At 46.0% G+C, this 24,550-nt stretch overlaps 1 protein-coding gene across 2 annotated transcripts in view; it reads right to left on the bottom strand.

Annotated features, from left to right (window-relative positions):
- Positions 1-8,221: 8,221 nt before the first annotated feature.
- Positions 8,222-24,550, bottom strand: part of LOC107208858 (D-beta-hydroxybutyrate dehydrogenase, mitochondrial-like) — a 17,028-nt gene continuing 699 nt past the window's right edge. Inside the window, exons 2-5 of one of the 2 annotated variants that reach the window (XM_015637826.1) lie at positions 21,084-21,194; positions 15,602-15,743; positions 11,904-12,056; positions 8,222-10,388 (exon numbers count right to left, since the gene is read on the bottom strand). In XM_015637826.1, coding sequence (XP_015493312.1) covers positions 9,907-10,388; positions 11,904-12,056; positions 15,602-15,743; positions 21,084-21,194 — 888 coding nt within the window. In that variant the 3' untranslated portion in view covers positions 8,222-9,906. The remainder of the gene's footprint in view (positions 10,389-11,903; positions 12,057-15,601; positions 15,744-21,083; positions 21,195-24,550) is intronic. The other variant, XM_015637827.1, reaches the window with a different exon arrangement.

The following is a 24,550-nucleotide window of genomic DNA, read 5'->3' as shown; positions in this document are numbered from 1 at the left end:
GCACATATCTGGGCCCTTCCTGACCACAGAAGGAAGCACCCAGGAATCTGCCACTCATCTCTTGGAGTGAAGCAGGTTTGGGATGCTGCAGCTGAGTCCCTGTTTGGGGTCAGCTGGTCAGGACATTTTCAGTGGCCACCCCAGGACCCTCCTGTCATTCCACCTCCAGCACCACCTGCACAGATCAGAGCCTGCTCCATGTCCCACCTGTCATTAGCCCTCAGCAGGAGTCTGCTCTGAGCCATGCCAGAGAAAAGGTTTGGGGGAAGAGCATAACCTTATAATTGCACCTAATTGTGGGGTGGGAGCAGTCATCTCCACCCGGTAAGCAGTTTGTACCCTGGAGCAGAGGAGGGGCCTCACATCAAAGGGCAGGAAGCTGGAGCAGGGGAGGGAGGGCAGGAAGGAGAAAAGCTGTGGAAAAACCAGGGCAAAAAGGAGGGGTGCGAGGGCAGCAGACACGTTCGGAATGCTTCATGCAAGAATGAAAGCTCCTCCACATTTCTGGGTAATGAGGCAGCTGCAGGGCAGGCTGCAGGGCTGGTGCACAGCACACGGACAGTGGGGTGGATCCGGGGCTGCAGGGGGACAGGGCAGAGCTGCCGGGGGCTGTGAGCGGGGCTGGGCAGGAGTGGGTGCAGAGCATACACGGGCTGAGGGGGCATGAGCCACACTGCACCTCCTGGGGTGACGGGGACAGACAGACGGACAGATGGAGAGTACACTGGCCGGGATATTCTCACGCTGTCAGTTTTCCATTTCAGAGACAAAGCTCATCTGGCTCCAGAGAGAGGATGCAATAGCACTGAGTACTGCCAGCAAAGAAAACGCCCTTGGCAGAACTAGCTAGAAGTGCAGATAAAATTCAGCCAGCAGAGGGCTAGGACAGGACAGTGCCTAACCTGTGACATTCTACCTGGAGCCGACCTGGCTTAGGGCCGGAGTGAGATTGTCCTGTTGCAATATCAGCTCTTGGCACCTATGAAACAGAGCAGCTTCAGCCAGGCCTGGTGGGGACCCGGCTCCCCAGGGAAAGGCTGTCACACCACACTGGGTCTCTAGCTGGGATTTCAGCAGCTGCAGGGGAGCCCCCAGAGAACCAGGATAACCTGGGAAAGCTGAGGGTCCCACCATGGGGACAACATTGTTTGCATGGACAGCTCTTCCTGACTCAGCCTTCCATTTTGTTTTTCTTCCTCCTCTCCAGGAAATGGGGCTTTGTGTTGGCCAACAAGTTACAACCTGTATACAGAAACAAAAATCAACACGCAGGAGACAAGACAGAGGAAAGAGAAGCAGGTGGGAATTTTCCTCTGTTTCTAGGAGTGGCAAAAAGTGCTTTAAAATCTGTTTATGCAAAATGGTGTAAAATTTTTAATTACACTTACGACAGCAAAGGAAGTAAACAGACTTTGGACACATGAAATGGCCTCTGGGATGCAGGAACTTGGTCCCATGCAAGTGCACAAAAGATGTTGTGATTAATTTATATACAATTATTGAGTAGCTCTGCACCTTGGAAGTTATCCAATTATGTATTCAAAACACAAGAAACCAAAGAGAAAGAATTTAGAAAGTTAGAAAACTAAAAAGGGTATTATTATTTAAGGGATAACTCCTCTCATGCAAGACCAGCAGTGTTTCTGGCTGTGCTGAAGAGGGCTCCTCAGCCTAACTGGCATTGCTGCCAAGATCTGAATCCCTGCAGAGAGAGAAGCCAGAGGGATATTTACTCTTCAGAAAGTAGAAAAACGAAACAGAGAGAAGGAAAACAAGGTCTCTGTATACAGAAATACGTTGCTGATCTGGACCACTGACAAAGCTTTGGCCCAGTGCCATCTCACCCCTGTGGATGTTCTCACCATAAAAACTGGAGTTTAAGCAGTGTCCAGAATCCTGCATTCCAGTACCCCACATGAAGGGTTGCCTTATGCTGCTAAATAAGGTTTAAAAAGTTTTGTTGATGCATTTGCAGCTGTGTTCTCACAGCAGACCCTGGGTGCAGGCAGAGCAGGCATTCGGCCAGGTTTGTCCTCAGAGAGGAGAGAGGAATGCACAGCCTAAGGGGGCAGAGCAGGACTTTTCCAGTGGATGTAGGAGCAGATCCCCATGGCCATTTACCAGATTCCTGTGGGCCCTGTCTGGGAATGCCCACTCAGCTTTCAGCCTGTGGACACTGGCTATGTGACTCAACTCAGCACAGGGTGCTGCTCCCATCCTCTGTGCCCCACTGAGCCCAGCCCAAAGAACATCCCAGCTGCCCTGCTCTGCATCCCCTTCTCAGAGGACAGCTCCCACATTCCCCAATGGATTCATTATGGTTTTTCTCAGCCAGCAACTTTTAGCCTATTGAAATACACTGTAAATGATCTAAAAAATGTCATTAAGCATGTTTAGAGAGCTTTTTCTGCAAAGGGATTTTCTGTTCTCACAGAGGAAGCACAGTGATCTGTTCACAGCATCACCAGCTCTATCCAAGAGATGCCCAAGTAAGGCTATTTAAAGCCCACATCCCTATTTTCTGCAGTTAAGCCATATTTCAGCCCTTAGCTCAGGCATGCATTAATGCAGTTACACAATTTTATATTCTATGACCTATATACAACCTACATCTTGCTCACGACACAGATGTGTAGTGAGTGGGTAATCACAGCTCTGCTCATGGAAAGAGAGAACAGCCTCTATTACATTAAGAAATGCAATTAAGAAATCTCCTGCAGATTATGCTGTCCTGCCAGCCGAGCAGGAAACCCTTCGGCAGGGACATGGGCTCTCCTGCTGCCAGAGCACTTTGGAGCCTGCTTCAGGTCAGCAACTTGCATCAGCTACCAGGAGCCCAGGAATCACATAGGGGGATCAGGGGTGGCCTCAGACTCTCAGATATCCCTCATTTATAGGCCTCAAGGCTGTTTTATATATGTTTTATGCATGCACCAGGAAGACCCAAGGGCAGCACTTTGGACATGAAGGACTTCTTGACCAGCCAGCAGTGTTTCCATCCCATATCTCTGAGTCCCCCAATCTCACACCACAGGTCAGAGGAGAATTTTAAGAATACCCTTTCTGAAAGAGCATGTCTCATCCCTCCACACAGGCTGAGAGCACAAAGACACTGGCATATGTGTTTGGCTTTGTCTATGAATAGCTGCATTGAGGCTATCGAGTCTGAGCACACACAGCTTGCATTGAAACACAGGCCTAAGTGTTTGCTAGACTGGAATTTACAGTGTACAGAAAATAAATAGCATAAATTCAGTGGTCAGTGCTCTGACTTTGGTGCAATACATGGTTACAGTATAAAATGGCACAGAGATACCATTCACGATGAGTTTCATTTAAACTCATTCAGGAATGATTAGTTTAGACAGTGTTAAAAATGTTTCTATCTGTGCTGCACCCCAGGAATTCTAGTCAGGTGTGTAAGGAGACCTGGCATGAGGATATGCATGCATTATCCAGGTGTCATACCTTGCATTCCCTGATATAATTATCCTTGAGAAATTGTTACCCATGGACTAGAACAAAAGCTTCTTACACCTGGACAGATGTACAGGAGTGTAGGAACTTTCTTGGATGCAATAGATCAACCTGGGACTGATTTTGATTCTGTAAGTGCCCATGCACAGACAGAGCTGGAAGCCAGCTCCTGACTTGTGCCTGCAGGAGGGAAAGCTGCCTGAAGCAGGAGCTGGGCTGGGCCAAGTGCCATCCCTGCCCACAGGGAGCTGGGGGCTTCCTGCTCCTGTTAGAGTGCTGCAGGAAGAGAGCAGACACTCCATACAGGTACCCCCAGAGCTTGTGGGGGCTCCATACAGTCCCCCAGAGGGAACCAGGCAGCTCCTGTGTGGTTCAAGGCTGTAAAAGTGGCAGTGGTGCAAAAAGAAGATGCCAGATGTAGCCCAGATGTGCTCTTGGGCTACAGAGTCTTATGGAATTGCTTGTTGATAAAAGTGTACAGCAAAAGAACGTGTGCAGGAAGGGGATGAAGTTGGGACTTAGTGTGTGGGCCAAGAGTATATGGGAAAGATGGGGAGAGAGGTGTTTGCTGTGTGCACACATGGAGTGGCAGCAGCTCCCAGAAAAAGCACTGGCTCCATCCCCACACCAGTGCTGGCCCTGAGAAAACTCAGTGCTGGAGTCCTTTGTTGGGATGGACAGACCACTGTATGACTGTGTCCTGCACCTCTTCAAAGCCACCTTGTGCCAACAACCAAGCCACCACACCATCTCACCCTCTTTAAAGATGGCCACTGCTACCTTGAAGTCTTTTCTGAGTGCCCAGGCAGATTTTCCGCAGGCACTTTCTCATTATCAAAGTGCACCTCACCCGTATTGGAGTACTTGATCCTCATTTATTCTCTGGAGGACTGCCAGGCTAAGTACCTGCACTAGCTTTCTGCAGGGAGGGAAGCTGTGCAGCCATACTCCAGACACCCACTGGATGTCTCCAGAGGGACACAGGGTGCACCAGGGTGCATTCCCTCTCCCAACAGCTCCCTCCTTAGTCACGCTTCCTGGAGCAATGGTTGCCTCTCATTAGAGCTGGAAAGAGAAGGTGCTTTGCTGTGCTTTGAATGCTTCAACACCTCTGAGCAGGCAGAAATCAGGAAGGAGACATAAGGACAGCCTGCTGACTGATTGTCATAGTAACCCTGGTTAAACTCTCACCAGGAAAATGACTTTTCCTGCAGCACTTGACCCCATGAGGTCATAGGTACTACCCACACCCCTGGGAGCACAATTGCTCTGGCAGTGAGGCCCTGGAACAGTAACAGACCATGCAGAGTTCCTCCCCAAATTACAGTTCAAGGACAAGGTGCCTGTGGGCTGATGGTTAACCTTGGAGCCTGTTTAAGAGCAGCACAATGGTGTTAATGCCTGCCCTCAACCCTGGCACCTTCCTCTACGCAGCTCTAACAATTCAGAGGACTTTAAAAGACACTTATAGCAGCTTTCATGCAGAAGACTGGAGTCACCACATTTATTATTCTGCCACAAAAAGGAATTCAGCCTGTGGGAAGGGGGATAATACCTATTCTGGCATCAGAACAACAGAATGAGTCAAACAACATGTACTACATTGCAGTGGTTTTCTGCTTTGCAGCACGGACAGGGTGGTGGCAGAGGCAGCTAGGATAGTAAGGGAGCTTGCTGCAGATAGAGTGATTTATTCAGGGTATTTAACAAATCTGTAGCAGTACCAGGGCCAGAAGTGCTTCATCTCAGTCCCAGGCGAATTCTTTCCACTAAACCATTAAAACAGATCAGCTTTTATCTGGTTGCTCTGCTGAACACTCTTTCTACAACCAATGCAATAATTCTTTCATTTTTCCTGTTTTGACTTTTATTAATGTCTTGGCAAACACAGTGGAGGAAGATCTCAGGTGACCAGATCTGTTCTGTCTGTGTGTTGGAGCTAGAAACAACTGGGAAACACCATAGCTCCTCTCAACATCATCTGCTAGGTCCTGCTTAAGAAAGAGCTTTCATACCAGGGGCCATGCTCAGGGGGATGGACAACCTTGTGCCATGCTGGCTGGGAACAGGGAAGGCAAGAGCCAGGAACCAGTAGGCAGACCAAATATCTCCATGTACTCTTCAAAGCAAACCCATAAAACTCATTGTATTGGGACCAGTGTCATGATGCTATGGCAATGAAAATGCAAAGCTGGTAATGGTTATAACAGTACCATCGAGTTTTAGAAATTCTCACTCCTAAAAATAGTTATTGTTCCAAAAAGCCAGGAAACTTCAGATTCTTTCTCCATATTGATTCCTTCAGGCTTGAGGCTGTCTGATAGAGGGGGTTTCTTCATTAAGGATAACCTGATAATGATGTGCTTCATCAGGAGATACTAGAGAAAATGCCTTCCTGGCCATACTTATGGGGGTAAAACACAATCAGCTTCTCTCTTAAGGGCAGAGGAAAACAATGCTGTACACCCACACCAAGGGGGTGGGCAGGGACCCCCTCTGTCACTGCTCTGTTGGCAAAAAGTGCTGTAAGACAAAGCACTCTTAGGGAACCAAATTAAGCTGCCCTGCAGGCAGTGAAATATGGCATGTCCACTGCACCATGCTGTGATAAGTGCACTGAGCACTGGCTCAGCCAAGTGCTGTGCCCAGAGTGGGATGATGCCGCCAGCCATCCTGCCAAGGGCTCTGGAGAGCTCTTCCCTTCAAGACACCACAGGAGAAGGCACTGGATGCTGCAGGAGACTTGCACACATGGCTACTTCGTGCCTTCTGATAAGCTGCTGTCAGCACTGAGGTATTATCAGTATTTTGAGGTGAAAACACAGGTCTGCTGTTGCCTCAAAGAGTACCAGGGGAGAGGATGATAGGGCTGTATCAGTAACATCCCTGTGGCCCTTCCAGCACTGCTGAGAATGAATTACTGTATCTGGCTCCAGGCCAGGCCTGGAGGTGGAGCTGGCTCTCTTACAAATTCTCTATTTGTAGCATCTCTCCAGTCCCCAGGGCTCAGGCTGCTGGCTGAGAAACCTCCTGGTATTGGTTTGGGTTTGTTTCTAAGACATTTTTCAGCATTGTGGTTACACAAGAAGCTGAAAACTTGTGTTTCAAAACCCCAGCCAGAAGCACAGGTGCTGCTCTTGCTATTTACACTGGACCAGCTTGTTTAGGGGGAGGCTAAGCTAGGAAAAGAAACCCATCCTGAATTTCCGAGGTCTTCAAGTTTCCAAAAGGCCAAGCAAGCCTCCTGTGTGTGGGTGCGCTGGGTGGCAGTGTTGCAGAGCTGGGTGCTCTCGAGTGAGCTCCCTGCAGAAACCCCAAGCCTGCAAAGGTCCCATGCCCAGGCACTGCCCTGGCCACCGGCAGAGGGCTGAGCCAGCATCTCCTTGAGCAAGACAGGACCTCAGCAGCCTCTCTCACCTTTTCTGGCTGTTGTGAAGGGCTTTAGCACAGCTTCCTAATCTCCACTCAACATGTTTAAGTTTGTTCAACTGATGGTGCTGATGTTCTTCTTTGATTTTTTTTTAATTTTTTTCCTCAAGGAAGAGGAGAAGCCCTGGGGGAAGCAATCTGCCTGGGAGAAACAATGACCCCACAAGAAGACTTTCTGGAGCATGACAGAGACCACCAGAAGCAGAACTAAGGTCCTGACCTGGGGCAGAGAAGAGCTGTGCTGAATAATCTCTCATCCTGGTTTCAGGGCATTTCTGTGTGTCAAAGGACTTCCATCAGTGGCCTACTTTTCCCAAGAACATTTCTGGCAGTAGGCAGTTTCTCAGCTACAAGTTCAAAGCCAGATGTGCAAGAAGTGCTTCTCAAATTCTAAACTTTCCCCAAACACTGATCAACTCCATCCCAAGTGTTAAAGCAACAGGTAAATAGCAGTAGCAATAGCAGACAATGCTAATGCACCACAAGTCAGTCATAGGGATCATCTGTCCAGAAACAGGAGCATCCATAATCTTGGGCCCATTAGGCATAGGAGAGCACTCACTTTGCTAACATTCTGGCATCCCTCATGCGGTGGTTTTTCACTAGTGCTCTGTAACCACACAGCACCTACAGGGCTACTACTTGGCAGGAAAGTGGCACACAGAATTATTGTGATGGTTGACATTATCTAGGAGCACTCATATCCCACTGCCCACATAATTGTCCCAATGCTGGGTCTTGCCCATCAGCATGTCAAGTGTAAAAGCCAAAGCTCCCCTCCCAGGCAGAAACCAGATCAGGCACTAGCAGCCCTCCTGAGCACTTCTCAGGGGGCAGAGGAGGGGACCGGGGCTCACATGCTGTGAAATCCTAACCCTGGCTCAACCACGAGGTCCTTGCATGGCCTTGGACACCTCTTGGCTTGCCAGTCTCTGTTCTGTCTCTGAGAAGAGCTAATCCTTATTACCACGCAGCTGTAGCCCTTGGATTAGTTACAGGCAGAGTGCTGAGGCAATGAATAATGCACAGCACTGCTCTAAATTATCTCCTTCGAGAGAAACAACACAAAATACAAACACTGAGGGTACCTGTGTTTACAGAGAGGCCTCTCTAACTGCCTTCTGCTGAGGAAATGGGCCATGCTGCCCATTCTGCTCCAGGCAGTTCTCACTGAGCTTCCACAGTCCCACTACCTGCTGAAACACCATTAATTGTTATTATTAAACCACTTCCTTAATTACTGAACCTAATTAAATCCCAACCTAAGATTCAAAAGAGGTGAGAAATGTAGAAATGAGCACTGGAGCCAGAGACATATGCTTTAAAAATCTCAGAGTTTATTTTTTTTTCTCTGTGCAAATCAGAGCTACTTAACATTAATCACATTTCACAGTGCAAGGGGCAGAAGTGATTACTGTTTAAGCTGCAGTTCAGTGGGATCCTTCTGGGTCCTGCATCCCAGGAAATCTCTATGTGCAGATTATCTGGAAAAGACACAGACTGCACAGCAGTGTTTTTAGCAGTTGTTACTTGTAATACAAGCTGCCTTGACAGCATCTCCAAGGGGAACCTTCTTTCCTCCTGAAGGCATCACAGCATTCATGGCTGCATGCAGACTCCAAGAATCTGCAGCCAGTGGCATACAGAAAGTTTAAGGCACAGTTTTTGAGTCAGAGCTAGTAAAGACAGATGAAGAAAGAGCTCTTTAATCAATAAGCTCTTTTCACAGCCACTTAATCTCACATAAAGCAAAACAGTGGAAGGAAAAGCTGGTCCCTAGGGTAAGAGGCTCAGGTCCCAGCCTGGCCAGCAGCACCTGCAGCTGACTGGCTGCTACACCAGTTGTCAGCACTGGAACACAAGGAATGGGGCATGAAACCAGGCAGCCACAGCACTCGGAAAACATTGAAATCCTGTATTTGGCCAACAGAAGAGACCCTTTGGTATACTGGGCAAGAGCAGCTGATATCAGTTATCAAGAGTTTCTCAGAGATGATTGTGTGACATGGAGATTTCATTGTGAAATATTAAAAATAAGAAATGTGTCCCTTAAAGTATCCTTCCAGAGCTCGTAGTCAGGCCACACTAGCTGCATGGTGCCTCATCACTGCTCAAATGCAGAGGATAAATCAAAAAACTGATTTGGAAAAGCCAATAGCTGCTCCCTCAGCAGCCAGAGGAAAGCAAGGGGATAGCTGGACATCTGTATCACAGTTGAGTAGTTCAGGCACCTAAAGTAGTAGTCAGAGAAGCCAAATTTGTTTGCTACTGCTTAAACCCTGTCCCACAAAGCTCAGCAGCGGCAGGTGGAGAGGGGCTGCTGAGAGATGGCTCAGACCTCATTATTAGAAGGACATTTCACTGCCTGTGTTGTGCCCAGTTGTTGGCTCTGGCACCTCCTGGCCACAGTGCTGGGAGGGAAGAACCCTTCTTTGCAGCTAGGTAATGAGGCTGTTTAGAGGCAGTGTTGCTGTTTCCCTGGAAAGAGCAGACACTCACAGCACAGCAGAGCTTCTTGGCAGTATCAGGAAAATGGAAGGCTGTGACTGACCCATTTTCAACCAAATGGAAAATTCTGCTTTTGTTTCCCATTTTAGCTTCTCCCTTCAAGCCATCTCATAGCAACAGCTTTGCTCTGCTATTAGCAGTTTGTCCTTGTAAGGACATTAATAAGCCAAATTTATCACTGGGGGAACTCTGCTGACCTAATTACACTAGCCACATATTTGACATGTTATATTTACCTTCCTCTGCTTCCTCCATAGTTAAAAGGAAAACACCTTTCAACTTTAATCAGTACAGCAAGAAATACAAACAAGAATGAGGAAAAAAAACCCCAAAACCATGCTGTTCTAGCATTCCACAGCACATGACTTCAAGTCATAACTCAAAGTGGAAGCACATGCATCTCCAGGGGAGACACAGCAGCAAGGAGTGCAGAGGTCAGCCCTAACCTGTGTGTGAGTAGGAGCCCTGGAGGGATGCCTGAAGGATGCCTGTTTAAAGGGTGGCTCCAGGGATGTAAAGCCAGTCGGCAATGGCTGTGGGCAGGTGGGTCATGACCTGCAGCCTCACCCACCAGTAGGTCTCCATGGGGTTATAGCGGTTCTTCGGGCACGGGGATGTGAGCGCTTCGGTGATGTCATTCAAGACCAGAGACATGTCCTTCAGGCCACTGTTCACAAAGGACTTCATCGTGGCCACGTGGCGAGTGAAATACTCTCTGCCATAGTCCTCCCGCACCGTGTCGGTGGCCCCACTCCACAGAGCCTCGGCCTGCCTGTCGATGCCGGCCGCTGTCAGGATGCCGGTGGCCGCCACGAAGTTACTGGGCTCGATGAGGATGACACGGACCCCCCAGCGGTACATCTCCTGCCTCAGGCAGTCGGAGAAGGCTGCCACCCCAAACTTGGAAACGCAGTAGCAGGAGCGAGATGGACTCACCATGCGTCCCAACATGCTTGTGATATTCACCACACGGCCTGGAGAGAAAAGATCAGGGAGAGAGGATAAGCTGCAGAAGCAGCAGCCAGAACATCCCAGTAAAAGGGTACTTAGTTGGATGATGCTGATTTCTAAAATCTGAAATCTTGAATACACATCCCCTGTTACGGAGCTTTTCTCTCCTGCCTCAAGCAAGGCTAAACCCTGTTCTCCAGGGATGCTGCATATGCCTACCTCTGCATCAAAGAATTTACAAAGCATTTCCTTCCTAATTTCCAAGTAGGGAAGTACCATGTTCTTCTGAGACTGCAATCTGTGTGTTCTCAGGAGTGTGCCCCACTCATGTATCTTGCTAGAGAAGGGCTCAAGCTCCCAGCCTAGAGTGTCATGAGCTGAAAAGCTCACAACTCCATGTGATGCCATACAAGTGTTCTGGTTCTTTTTGTAAGACAGCTCATCTGCCTAACACACCCGTGTACTTTTAGACCTGAGCGGGATGGCAGAGAATGAGTAGAGATTTCTTTGCATCTGCTGTGTGAGCAGCACAACCCACTCACCCAGCTGCTCAGCCACAAATCCCTACAGTGGCCATTCCTGAGACAAACAAGAAGTGCTGCTGTCCATGGGGCAGTGGAGAGCAATTGTCCTAATTCCTGCCAACAGCGTGTGACAGCCCTTGGGGCACTGCCTCAGGACAGTGACAGCAATGGTCACTCATCTGTGTGAGTCTCAGCTTTTATCCAAGACAAGACATGTGAACTATGGTTTCAGACACACTTACAAACAAGCCCTTGAAATTCCACCAGCTATTTTTACAGAATTTTCACAGCCATGGAGCACAACACCCTTCTGCAGCCCAAAATTTCAACTGAGAAAAAGTGGGCAGCTCTGCTGTCTCATTCTAGACCTAAATGTAACTTAGAGGGACTGTGAGAACGACCTGCTGACCTGATGGGTAAGATACTTTTTGTAGTTAGATGGAGCTTGTTTAGTGGTTAATTGCTGTCTGGGAATGGCATCTGAGCAATCTTCTTAATATAGCCCCCTTCTGTCCTCACAGAGAATGTACCTGTACCATCATTCCCACACATGCTAAATAAAGAAGTTCTTCAGAGTTCTGCTCATACATATATTTTTTCAATATAAAACAAAGAGTTTTGATAATACCATTGTCTTGTAAGATAACTGAAATGGCTATTATTGACTCTCATTTTTTCTGTCACTACCTGAAGTCACCTGTGAATGGAATAACATGAAGGGAGAAGATTCAGTTATCCAAACATGACCACCCTGTGGACTCTGGATTATCTTGTCTGTGTGATATCTGCCAACACTGCACAAAGGTCTCTGATATCTTGGATGTTTAAATAGCACCTGTTGTGTAGGTGCCTGGCCTGCCCCAAGAATAGCCTGTACTACCAAATGCTTACATGGTATCCTCAGAAACCTCCTTGGATGCACAGGCATTCCCCCAAGTACAGCCTGGATTTCTAGCTACATCTCTTTGCTGTGCTACGAAATCTCTGAGCCTTAACTCACTGCCCAGCATGTACCTTTGGCTCTGCGAATGAGGGGCAGGAAAGCCTTTGTCACCCTCACAGTGCCCCATAGGTTGACCTCTGCCACCTTCTTGTAGTTGTCTAAACTTGCAAATTCCACCTCTCCGAAAGTCGAGACGCCAGCGTTGTTCACCAGGCCCCACAGACCTGCCAACAAACACATGATTAAGGAGTGGGACAAGGAAGAGTGTCATAGAGAAAACACTTTCCTTGTTGTTCACCATAACCTAAAACCTTAATAAAGAACTCAGCACTTTTGTAGAAATAAGCTGTAGAGAAAAACCCAGTTGAAATACTGTCCTCCTATACCAAGGGCTTGTTTGGAACATCAAGGAAAGTAATGGGGCCCTACAAGTATTGCCTCCTGAAAATCTTCTGTACAGTCAAATGCTCTTCTGGGGCTTTATAAGGCCACATCTGGCTGACTCTCTTTCAAGTCTTCTCTTCATCCCAGGGTTGCCTCCACTCAGTGACTATAATTAATTTTGCAGTTTGGAGGGGGCTGGACTTTCTCCCACAATTAGGAAGAAAAAAGAAGGAAAGAAAACAGGTATTTTGGATTTCTTAATCCCCTTCACAACTCTGGCTCGCTGTTTTGGAGGGTGCATGGTATTGATTTGTACATTCATGGCCTGGTTAACAGCTGCTGTGCTTTAGTCCAAGTATTTGGTTTCCCTCAACCCTAACTTTATCAGGAGTTAGCAAACTTACAACCAACCCTTAAAACTACTAGAATTTAAAAATTAATGTATTTTGTGCATGCAGTCCTGTCAAAATTAAACTGACTGCACTTCCCAAGAGCTTCTGTGATGAACCCTTTACATGTCAGGACTTAACGGGTCAGCAAGGACTTGACCCTTCAAAGGAATTACTGCAGGACTCCCAGTGGCAAATGTTTTAGGGCTGAGTCCATACTTCATGGATTTATTGAAGCATGGGACTGTGCAGCCATAAACTGCACGAGGAACAATGGAGGAGCTGGAACAAGACAGCAGTTGCTCCTCATTAGATGTCCTGCCATACACCATGGTTATTTTCACTGTGTTGGAGTCAGGGCTGGACTATTGGGGCCGCATTGGGCTCAGCTGAAGTTGGGGCTCCTTTCCACTCCAGGACCTTCCTTTTACCAAGAGCTAGCACAGGGCTAAGAAGGAGTCTTCATGTCCAGGGAGCTCCAATATTGCTATCAAAAGCACCAATGTCATGCCACCCTGTTGATAAAAGTTATCAAGCTCCCTCTCATAATTTTTTGGGCTATTTGCCCTGCCTCTGCTCCATAGCTTCCCTACTCTGATGTATGAAAGTCTTTTAACTTCCGCCCTGTATTGATTCAGTCAGTTAAGTAACCATGTATTTTACCAAACAATCCTGTAAGCAAATTGCAATATTCTGCCAATGTGCAATGGAATTTATCCTCCTGTTGCACTTAAAAACATCAACATGCTCTTGGCAGACTGCCTCTGCTCTCACACGGGCCCCGGTAACCCTGCCCTGTTCCCAGCTAAGGTTGTTCTCTCTGAAGGCTGTTGACCAGCTGTGTACAACAACCTGTGTTCCTGCTTCACCTGCTGAAGCTCCCAGTTTTATTGAGTCAAAATGACTGAAATTCACACTGATCTGCATCCAGCAGAGCATCTCACCCTGAATGGGGTCTCTCTGCTGCAGCAAAGCGAGGTCTAACTACTAGCAGGAGGACCATGGAAACAGGGCATGTGATGGAGTAATTTCACCACTAACAAAAAAACATGCTGAGAAAATTTGGCAGGGATTTACCAAAGACAAACTGTTGGTCACAAACTGACCTCTGCAGAGTATTCCTGACAAATTCCCGTAAATTTCTGTACAACTTCTCATTTCCTGGGTTGTGATGTTAGTTCTCACAAATGTCCCTGAATCATTATTTACAATAGTTTGTTGTTGGAATTCCACTGCTCATGGATCAGGGCACGTTACAAACAGAACAAAGTTTGAGGGGAGCCCAGTCACAGGGCTGTTTGCTGGACAGCAGTGTGTTTATTGAGCAGAGCCTTATCACTATTACGTCTCTAGAGTCAACAATACAGTGGGAACTGTATGAGACCAAAAACAAATGGGCACTCCTATCAAAAGAGTTCAGCATAGGGAGAAGAAGTATGAAGAACTGTCCAGCCCAAGAACTGGCCTGCACTAGCTCCTCTGGGGACACATTCAGTGTGCAACCACACCTCTGTGCAAGGCACTTTATACTCCAGTATCTATTTATTGAGCACTACTTATTTCCCAGTAAATTGAGCCTCAAACCTCAGTCATACCAATGGGCCTAAAAAGAAGCCTTTGTTGCTTTGCATACCATGCTGAGGCAAACAGCTACAGGAGGAACCAGTCCAACTTGCTGATCAGGGATGCAAGACTTCTCTGTCCCTGCTACACACACAGTTTTGCAAACACCGCTGCATTTATAGAATCAATAGAGCTGCTCCCTTCCAAGCTTTCACTCAGTGGAAAAAGGCTTTGTGCTACCACTGCTGTTGCTGGGCTCTTCAGGAAAAGCTTAAGAAGATGTGAAAAGCATGATGAGGCCTGGGTGATTGTGTAGGAAGAAAAATCATGCAGAGAGAACATGTGTGGGAATCAGAGCTTGTACATTACTCAGTTACATTTCATATGCTTATTTTAGAAGAGAAGGTGTGCTCATGTAATTTGCATGAAGATTAGAGCTGTTGTTATTTACTAGCTTGATACTTGCCGTGGACAAAACCAGGGCTATGGCAGACTCATCCAAGCTTCAAGATGAACAACCACCTTCAAGTCACAGCCCTGAAGTCCTGAAGCCACAGATGTCAAATTTCAGTTCACCCTCAGCCTGTTTCTACAACTGCTGGTCAGCTTGCTACTGGCACAGAGACTGCAGAAAAGTCTGTGCAAGGCAAGAAGTCTCACCTCATCACATGAGAAGAGGTCAGGTGGTATCATATCAGGCTCTGACTGTAAACTCACACCCCACTGCCAAAGCACTTTCAAGAAGGAAATATGGGACTCTTATCTCCCTTGACATGCTTTTGGGGTCCATGAGTTGGACTCATGCTTAAGGTGACACATGGATAAAGGTCATCTATGCCAAGCCTAACCTGGATTCCACTTCCCATCACCTCTGGGATGTTGCATGGCAAACTGAACACATGGATTGATCTGACTGAACATTAATCCAGGTTTGGGGTCAGTCCAAATATGTGCTCCAGCTCAGATGTACCCTCACAGTTGTACCCACACAGCAGAGGGGACAGCAGCAGTAAGCAGCCAGGGCCCATCACCTCTTCATTAGCAGGGTCACTTGCAAGGTCTGCATGAGCTATGAGCATGTGTGGCAGGAGTGCAAGAAAGGGATCAAGCTCTGGCCGTTCTATGCCCTTCACAGACATTCAAGGACAAAGACACAGATACTTGTGGGCTTGCTGCCACTCATTGCTTTTTATGGGATGTAGAGTTAAAGCCTAATCCTCCAGCAGTCTTGGTCTCTTTCCATGTGCCTGCCACATCAATAGCAAGACAATTGTCCTCACTGACCCGGGTACAGCACAGCCTGACTGCCAGCCACACACTGCCACAGGCCTTCAGGCTTGTTAACCCTCTTGGTGGCACACAGAAAGAAAGACCTGGTCAGTGCATGGCCTGCTCTGTAGAAAGGATTCTGTGAGCAAAATATCCCTACATACCTTCCTCTGGCTCCTTCAGGGTCCTCTTCACAAAATCCATGGCTCGAGCCACCTCCTGGTCACTGCACACATCCATCTGTAGCACTTTCATCCGGTCTGACTTCATGTTCCTCAGCTCCCTGGCTCCTTCTCCATTCTCATCCTGTTCAGCAGAACAGAAAGGTGTCCCACTAAGATGGACCAAGAACAGCAAGGCAGCTTGGGGCCAGGCATGTTCACATGGACAGGAAATAGAAGCCACTGACATTGCACACACAGGTGAAAACTTGGTGCACAAAGATGCACAAACCAGCGTGGCATCCTCCTATTCCCTCCAGCACCACTTCCAGAAGTGCATCAGTGACCCAGTGCCCTAAAGCACCAAAAAGCTCACCCTGCTCTTGGCTCCTTATGTTGGGTTTCACATCCCTAACATGCTGAAATACTGTGCCAGCCAGAGAGAACCATGGGTGACTCTCCACTACCTTGGTCTCTGTGCTCTACAGGTAACATAAATTGTACAGAAATTGGAGTAAGATGTTCAGGAATATGTGCTCAGTGGAGATTTGCTACACAACAGCACAATTACAGACATGAGGCATGAAAGGAGATTCTGGCTAAAGAAAGTTTTTTGGGTTTTTTTCACTCTATAGGGAACAAGAATTTCATGTCTCTGCTTTCCTTTCAACCCTTTTCCTTTCTTTCCTCCCCAGCCCACTTCTATTATTAGAGATTCTGTTACTACTGTGGCTTTTTTGTTTAGTCAAATGTAAACACAGTTAAAATTCCAAATTTCACCTGCTCACTTGCAGGCAAGATTGCTGTCTAAGCCTTACAGCCTTGCTCAGGTGGTAAATAACAAATAAAAGTGAAAAGAGCACAGATTAGCCATACAGTTCCACAGCAGGCTTGAGATATAAATCACAAAACTATTCCCTGAATCACAAGCTCTGCCTCATTAGGGAGGAAGAAATTATGAATTGGTGAGTCACCATGCCTGGCTGCCACTCTTCCTTTATCACTTGATACCAACTCCCACAGCACAAGGGCAAACAAGGCGAGCAACCCACCCACAGTCACCTGCTCAGCAGCCTCTGCAGCCAGGCAGTTATAAAAAACATGTAACTGCTTAGTTTTTTATAAATATCTCAGGCTATTTAATTCATATGTATACAACATCTCATCTCCACCTTCAGTCCAGTGAACACTGACACATAATGAAGGAAAAGAGCTGAAATATCCATCACAAATGTGAGCAAAACAGGGCAGTTCTCTTAAAAATCAATCTGTAGTTACACTGGCATTATGACAATAGTAGGAATGAGTTCTTGGTCCCATGGCTGCATGGCATTTCACAACTGACTTATTTCCCAGTACAACAAGAACAGCAAACAAAGTTTGAAGCTTTTCTAATGCACATCAAACATGGTGACGGACTGTGTTGGCCTTCTTATCTAGCCACGAAAACAATCTCAAAGTGGTGTTACAAGTTGTCAACAACATGATCACCAGAATATTATATTCACTTTGAAACAAATGAGGGTTGTATGATGCCTCACTGTATACCAAGTTATATAAAATAAATGCCACTACTTAACAGTGCATAAAGTGAAGCTAATTCAGCTTGAAAAGAGAAAGATTTATTGTATCTATATAAAACCAAAACCATAACTATATCTGCATACAAGTGCCAATTGTCATTTAAGCACTGAAAAGACCTTTCCCTGCATTTTTTCTTTATTCTTGCATAATACTTAAAAAATAAACAATAAATATTTCCTCTGCTTTTTGAGAAACAAAGTCATGGACTGGCAACTTAAAAATCCAGTAAAAATAGTTTGTTTTGTTCATATGGAAATTAATTTCCCCCTATCACCAAAGCAACTCTATCTGCAAAGTTACCTTCCCAGATATAATTTACTCATTATTGACAAAACATATTGATTTTGGAAGACTGACTTCAACATGCAATATCAATTGGGACCACTTTTCATAGTTGCAGACACCATCTTAGCCACTACTTAACTGTAAAACAAAGTGCTTAATTCTTTTGTCCAGAACACCTCTTCACAAATGAAGCAGCTACAGATTTTTATGGAAACAAGTGAACATCATCTTATGTTCTGTGGTCTTCAGGGGCTTCAGTGCATTCCTTGTTAGGTACCACATGGTACTTCCTCCTTGTTTTTTAAATAGTAGATTTGTTGGCTGGGATAACACCTGGAGCAGTTCCAATGGGAGCAGCCACACTGTCCTCCCAGAGGTGATCTTCACCAGCAGGAGCCACACAGCAGCACAAATCAAGTGAGGTGCTGGCAGCAATGGCCCAACTATTCCTACAAAGCCTCTCTCCACCTCCCTTTGCTGATTTTTGTCCTCTCTGAGAATCTCCCCTTCACAGTTCCATAAGAGTTGAAAGCCATCATGCTCCAGCCCAGCCTGCTGCCCAAGTTCTCTCCACAGGCCTTCAATGGGACTGTGTGGTTTACTCCCAGCTATCTCCTATCCCCTGGTTATCCTGCCCTTGCAGCCCTGCAGGCTCTGCCTGCCTACCCCACCCTGTGCCTAGCAGGGGCTGCTCCTGGCTGAGAAGCCCAGCAGCTCCACAAACCCTCTCTACCCAGCTGAGGAAACTTGCTGCAGCTTTTGGCTGACTCCCCTTCCCTTCCTTGCTCCTCTTCCCTGTTCTGGCTTGGAGGATGATCTCAGTGCAGTGATGCTGAGGAGAGGCAGATCACAAAGATGTTGATTAATGGAGAGCCCCCTGTTACAGACACAGACGTGGCTTTTTCTCATGGAAGCTCCTGGGATTCATGATTAGGTCCTGGCAAACACTTGGGCACCTGCAGTGAGATGTCAGGAGGAATCAGGAAGCCACAAACACAATGCTGAGCTCCCATGGATGCAGGCAGCTCACTCCAAGTGAGACAGTTCCTCCCCACCCTGCTGCCAATCCACGTGCTGCCTTCCTGTGTTTCCTGAGCGGAACACCTCGTGCTTGTCATTACTGGATTTCACATAATTTATTTCAGACTCCAGCCAATCTGTCAGGATCATTTTGAACCCTGGTCCCAAAAAGGCCTATAATCTTCTCTGTATGGTTCTGTGCATATTTTTTCCAAGTGAAAACTCTCTCCTGGGGGGTTCTTCCAAGAATATGGTCTTGGGACTAAACAGCAGTCACTTAGAGCATGAGTTTGCCCATGAGACTATCATGAGGGACTGTAACAAACTGTAACAAAACCCTTACTCAGGACACATTTATTCCTTCCCCTTTAGCACTATGCTGCTTAGCCAAAATGAGATTAGATTGACACAGCACAGTTTGTTCCCAGTAAACTTATACAGGCAGGGTGCATCACACTACGATCCAGTCATTTGTAAAACTGACAGGGCAGTGTGTGGCAATTGCATCGAGTGCACTGAAGGTGAGCTCCCTGGCTGGCAATTCCAGAGGTCTATCTCCTTTGGGAAGGGAAGTACAGTATCTGCCCTCTTCCAGCCTTTGGGGAATCCCCTGGCCTCCAGGTGCTCTTGAAAATATCACCCATGGGGCAAAAATCACAATAGCTCATCCTCTAAATTCCCTTAAGTATATTTCATCAGGCCTGGTGAACAAGCACATGAATTTATATAAACATCCCTTGTTCTTTACCTTTTCTTGCCTACAGTTCTCATGATAACTGCTAGCAACGGGCATCTGAAAACAATTTATTCTTTCTTTTCAGTAAGATCAAAGAAAACAAAACTATTATTATTTCAACTTTTCCTGTAATTTCTACTTTTAAGGTTATTTAATGATCTATTTTTGTGTGTTTTTTCCATCTTGATCCTAATATATTAACAGAAACTTTCTCAGTGGACTTACTTGCCCTTGCTTTATGTAACCCCTTTTGCATTTGATCCTTTCCAGTTCTATCCCAGCCTTCATGCAGTATTCTTTTCATTCCCATAACTTAACATTTGACCATCTGATCATTAAGAACCTCCTGATGCACAGTCTATTATCCTATATTTAATACAAAAGCTTTCTGTGGTGGTGTAGTGCATCAGGGATCCTTTAATTCTCTGTATAAAAGCATGTAAGTGGTGATGGACTAACTAGGTGTGAACTAAGAGCCTGTCATCTGCCTTATGACACCTGCCCCCATACCCACTCTGACCCTGCTGGGAACCTACAGCAGCTCACAAGCAATGAAGCAAGCAAGCAAACAGGTCTCTGTTCAGGAGCATTTAGTTTCTTTATGGGGTTTCCAGTGGAGCCTGTACCTCTCTGCTTCACACTAGCATGTGCCTTCAAAACAGCACCCTTAGCCACTCTCCTTTCCCTCTCCTTTCCTTTCTCCTGCTCTGCAGAGTGCCTGACTCGCCACCAGCACTGAGAAAGGCATCCCAAAGCAGCAAATGACATGATTACTGAAGGAACTACAGAGGCTCCATATGGAAATTTCCAAACAGTGGCAATAATCCAACAGGACTCTCTTGTTCTCAAGTTACACAATATGTCAGCTGATAATAACTTTCCTTTCTGGCATCGTGGAAGAATGTAAGTTCTGCCATGATCACACAGGCAGAGAAAGCCACCTTTGTTTGTTCTCACCCTCCACAGTAGTCAAAAATCTGTAGTCATCATGCTCTGAGCACCTGTGCTGATGTAGTCATCTTCAAATGGAGAAATGAGTGACTATGAACTGATTTAGAACAATTCAGGTCAGAAATCATGAGTTTTGACTAGCAATACAGCAAAAATGCATAGTAAAGGTAAAATCCCAACTGAGATGGAAGTGGAGCCAGCCCAATTTATAAAAAGGGTTTCACAACACTAAGTTCTAAGTCCTTTGCAAGAGCAGGGACTGGGATGAGAGGTCTGCAACCCCTTCAGATTTAGTGTGTCTAAACTTATCTCTTACAAGTGATGACACGTGCCAAACACACATGACAGGAAGTGAGACCTAAAGATGTCAGAAATGTATGGTAAAATTTTCTATTCAACTGTCCATAAATAGCTATACAAGCTGAACAGCTTGTACAGAAGCTGCAGAAGCACAGTTGCAAGACATTTTGGAAGCAGAGCCTTAATAATGCAGGAAAGTCAGTTTGGAGATGAATTTTGGGGAAGGGGTCCACAAAAATGACATTGTGAAAGACAGCAACAGGGATGCCATGGAAGACACACAGCCACAATGTCACAGCAATCTTGGCCTATCAGATTTATGGTGTTGTGGTATTTCTGAGAGGCTTGCAGCAGTGAACAGTGCTACACTGTACAAGCTACTGTACAGACATGCAGTTGACAGACAGTCCCTGCCCTAAAGAATGAGGAATGAGGTACAAGATACAACAGGCAGATGAAGCAATGGAAGATGTAACCATTCCTGCCCACTCCACCTCTCTCAGGTCTTGAACCAGGGGAAATGGAGGCTGCAACTGCAAATGAAGATGCTTTCACTTGAGAAGCATTTTTCTCTAATCAGCAAAAAATCTGATAAATTTCACTACTCACCATGAGCAGGCATCCAGCAAAAACAGTAAATCCCTTTGCATGAAGGCATTTTGCCAAGGCATGTCCAAAACCTTTGTCACAGCCTGTTATTAGCACCGCCTTCCCTTCAGCCTGTGTGGGGAAAGACAGTCATAGGATACCATCAGACATTGCAATGTAGGCACCACCAGCACCCTGCCCCACAGCACAGGAGTCACTTGCAGTCCTGCAGACAGGGCAGGGACAATTCCAGATGCAAGTGACAGTGGCACCTGTGTGCACAAACACAACCAGCTCCCAACTACTGTGAAATGATGCATTTATTCAGTTGCTGGTCTGTAACAACTTGTGTTGCCTCAATACCTGAGCTGGAACAGTAACTCTTTCTTTCAAGTATCAGTGGCCAAAGCAGAACAGAAGCATCTCAAAAGAAGTTAATGATCCACCAGTTCATAGCAAGAAAAAGCAGCATTGAGAACATCCAAATGGCAGGATGTCACTGGCTTGAACTGTACAGCAGCTCTTTTAGCTGCTGAGTGACTGCTGTCTGTTCCCCATCTACTCCCACTCTATGCAGCACTTTCCATACTGTATTTTAGCACACAGGAATGTGACTACAGGTTAGAGCTTCCTTCTGAAACTCTGCAGTCGTAAGAAGAACAACTTATCAAATCCTACGGTTTTCTCCTACATTATTATTATCTTTTGACTGACAGGTAAATTGAGAAGGAAGATTTGATATTCCATCTGGTATGACACAACAGGCTTGAGATAGATATGAAAGCAGAATACCAAATCCTGAAGAGAAGCCTATAGCAAAACACTGCCCATTCACCCTCTGTCTTTTCTTGAAAGTCATCTCCTCACCACAGGTGTGAAGCAATGAATTAACACTTAACCCAGCTAGAAGGCTGCCAACTGCTGTGCTGCACAATGCTCCAAACTGAAATCATATCCATGAGGCAATAGCATGATAAAGCAATAAAAATCCAGAGGATGCAATAAGGAAGTGAGTTCCATTTCTCTGGAGATATTGGTAACTAATATTGCCTGTTACTGTATTCACAACAGCTGGAGTATGAACATACTTATGTATGAATTGCACTGGCAGGTCCAGCCATATTTTCAGAGGAAAATGGGTCAATCACAAGTGCTCTCTCATCTCTTGCTTTGCTGACATGTAGTGTAATGAAGCTGCAATAAGGGATGATTGCAGGGTGATAGTGATCAGAGCATTACTGCACAAACTCCGGGTGAGTCTCAGCAGAGAACAATAAACAAATAAGCTACACCCTGTCCTATAACTCATGTTGAAGTAACTGCTCTCAAAGTGGTGGTAAGAGCTGAAGCTGAAACAAGAACTGATCAAAAGTCTGTGCTGCATTTATGATACAAACACCCACATTAACATTATACTATAACCTATACTCAGACAAAGAGCACCCAGATACAGACTAGCTCTGTTAAAGCTCTAAAGATAGCTACAGCTAAAGGACAAAAGATAAGTGAGAATTAAATATACAGTGCTCAGTCTGAATTTAATTTAGAGTGACACAACTCCAAGAGAGATGAAAATCAAACAAGAACCAGATCACAGAAGTTGTCAAGGTCACCTCCCATGAGAACTCAACAAGCTGGCCCGTGGAAAAAGAAAGGATTTGACTTTCTTTTTCTCTTTCTCTCACCTCACTAGAGCCCTTGCCTTTGAATCTTGAAGGCAAAGGACTTCTCAAAAGAGCAGGAAGTGTGCAGGAAATAGGCAGTGGTAATCACTTCCAGAAGACAGTCAGGCAAACAAAGAAGATACTCAATCTTCAACCATCATTAGCTCCTTAAAAAAAAAAAATAATCCCCAAACAAACAACCAAAATGTAGACAGAAATGAGGTTTAAAAATCCTCTCACCTGCCTATAATAGCAAGGAAAGTGAGGGACCACTTCAAGTATTAAAAGGATCCTGTGATTGTAATTTGCTGTAACCCTAATTGCTGGTAATAAAACACGTGACTATGGCATCATGGCTCATAACAGACGGAGGCCCCAGCAGCACCAAGGATTGTGCAAAACCCCAAGGGATGTACTGGATCTCACATCTGTACCTGTGCCTGTTTCTGCCATGCCTGATGGACAGAGAACTCCCAGGGATGACAGCAGGGATAAATCCCATTCCCGGCCAAAAGGATCCTATCCCAGAAAAACTTCTGAACACAGAAAATCCTAATCACCCTTGTCTTTTGAAAGTCCTGAGATAAGGCTTAATCTGCCTGTTCCTGAAGTTTGATAAGGTCAATCTGCAGCTTAATTTGACTCAATGCTGGGACAGGCAGAGAGGATCAGTTATCAGCACAGTGACCTTAATGAGCATTCTGAGGAACTTCAGGTGCCTCCCTCACTCGGGGTCATAGTGCTCCCCAGAAACACTGCATGGGAGACAGCCCTCCAGTGCTGACAGGCTGCCTGGGATCTGCTAAGAGCACATAACTTCTTGTACCACAGGTGCTGCTGTGCCTTGTGGGCACAGTAATACTGTCTATGCTTGCTGTGTGATCCACAACACTATTCCTCACAGTTCAGGCAGCCCTAGCAGGTCAGCCACATGTTAACCTGCAGCCAGCTCAGAGGTACACAGCTTTTCCTATTGGGATATGGCTAGTTTACTAAATAGTAGAATTTATTTTACTAATGCTGTTGATCTATCAGAATTATACATATTTACTGCAGAACTTACTAAAGAAATTGAAGCTACTTTTTCAGCCTGTCTTTCTAGACAACATGGGAATATGCCATGCTTACCCAGAATTTGTATTTTCCTAATGTGCTACTTTTTTTTTTTTTTTCATCCTGTTCCCTTTTATGGCTCCCCTGACCAATCCTCTGATGTTATCAAAGAGATTGATTTTAGGATAAGGGCAGCTACAAAGTAAACATGGCTTGTTCCTTTTTCCAGGCTGGGAAAGTTGAGGTTTTACATCCCAGGAAAAAGAACTGAAAATATTCACTAAAGGGAAGGTATTTTCTCAAGTGGAACAGGGATAGGGAAAGTAAGAGATGCAGAGTGGATGGATGACTGAAGTAGGAGGCTGTAGTCAGACTACAGGTGTTATCTGGCCATTCCAGGAGGAAGGATTGAGCTGGAGGTCCTGAAGCAAAAACAATGTCTCTGAGAGCAAGTCATATCCTGGGCATCCAAAGCAGCATGGACAGCAGGTCAAAAGAGGTGATTCTCTGGTGAGACCCCACCTGCAGTGCTGCATCCAGCTCCAGGGTCCCAGCACAGGAAGAACATGAACTTGTTGGAATGAGTCCAGAGGAGACTACCAAGATGATCAGAGGGATGGAGCACCTTTCCTATGAGACAAGGCTGAGAAAATTTAGATTGTTCTGCCTGGAAAAGGCTTTGGGGTGACCTAATTGTGGCCTTCTACTACCTGAGGGAAGACCATTTACAAGAGCATGTAGTGACAGCAGAAGGGGGAATGGGTTCAAATT

The sequence above is a fragment of the Parus major genome, chromosome 9 (genome assembly GCF_001522545.3).
Source record: "Parus major isolate Abel chromosome 9, Parus_major1.1, whole genome shotgun sequence".
In the NCBI taxonomy this organism is placed as follows: Eukaryota; Metazoa; Chordata; class Aves; order Passeriformes; family Paridae; genus Parus; species Parus major.
The sequence above is the reverse complement of the archived record's forward strand: the minus strand, read 5'-3'. Positions and strand labels throughout refer to the sequence as shown.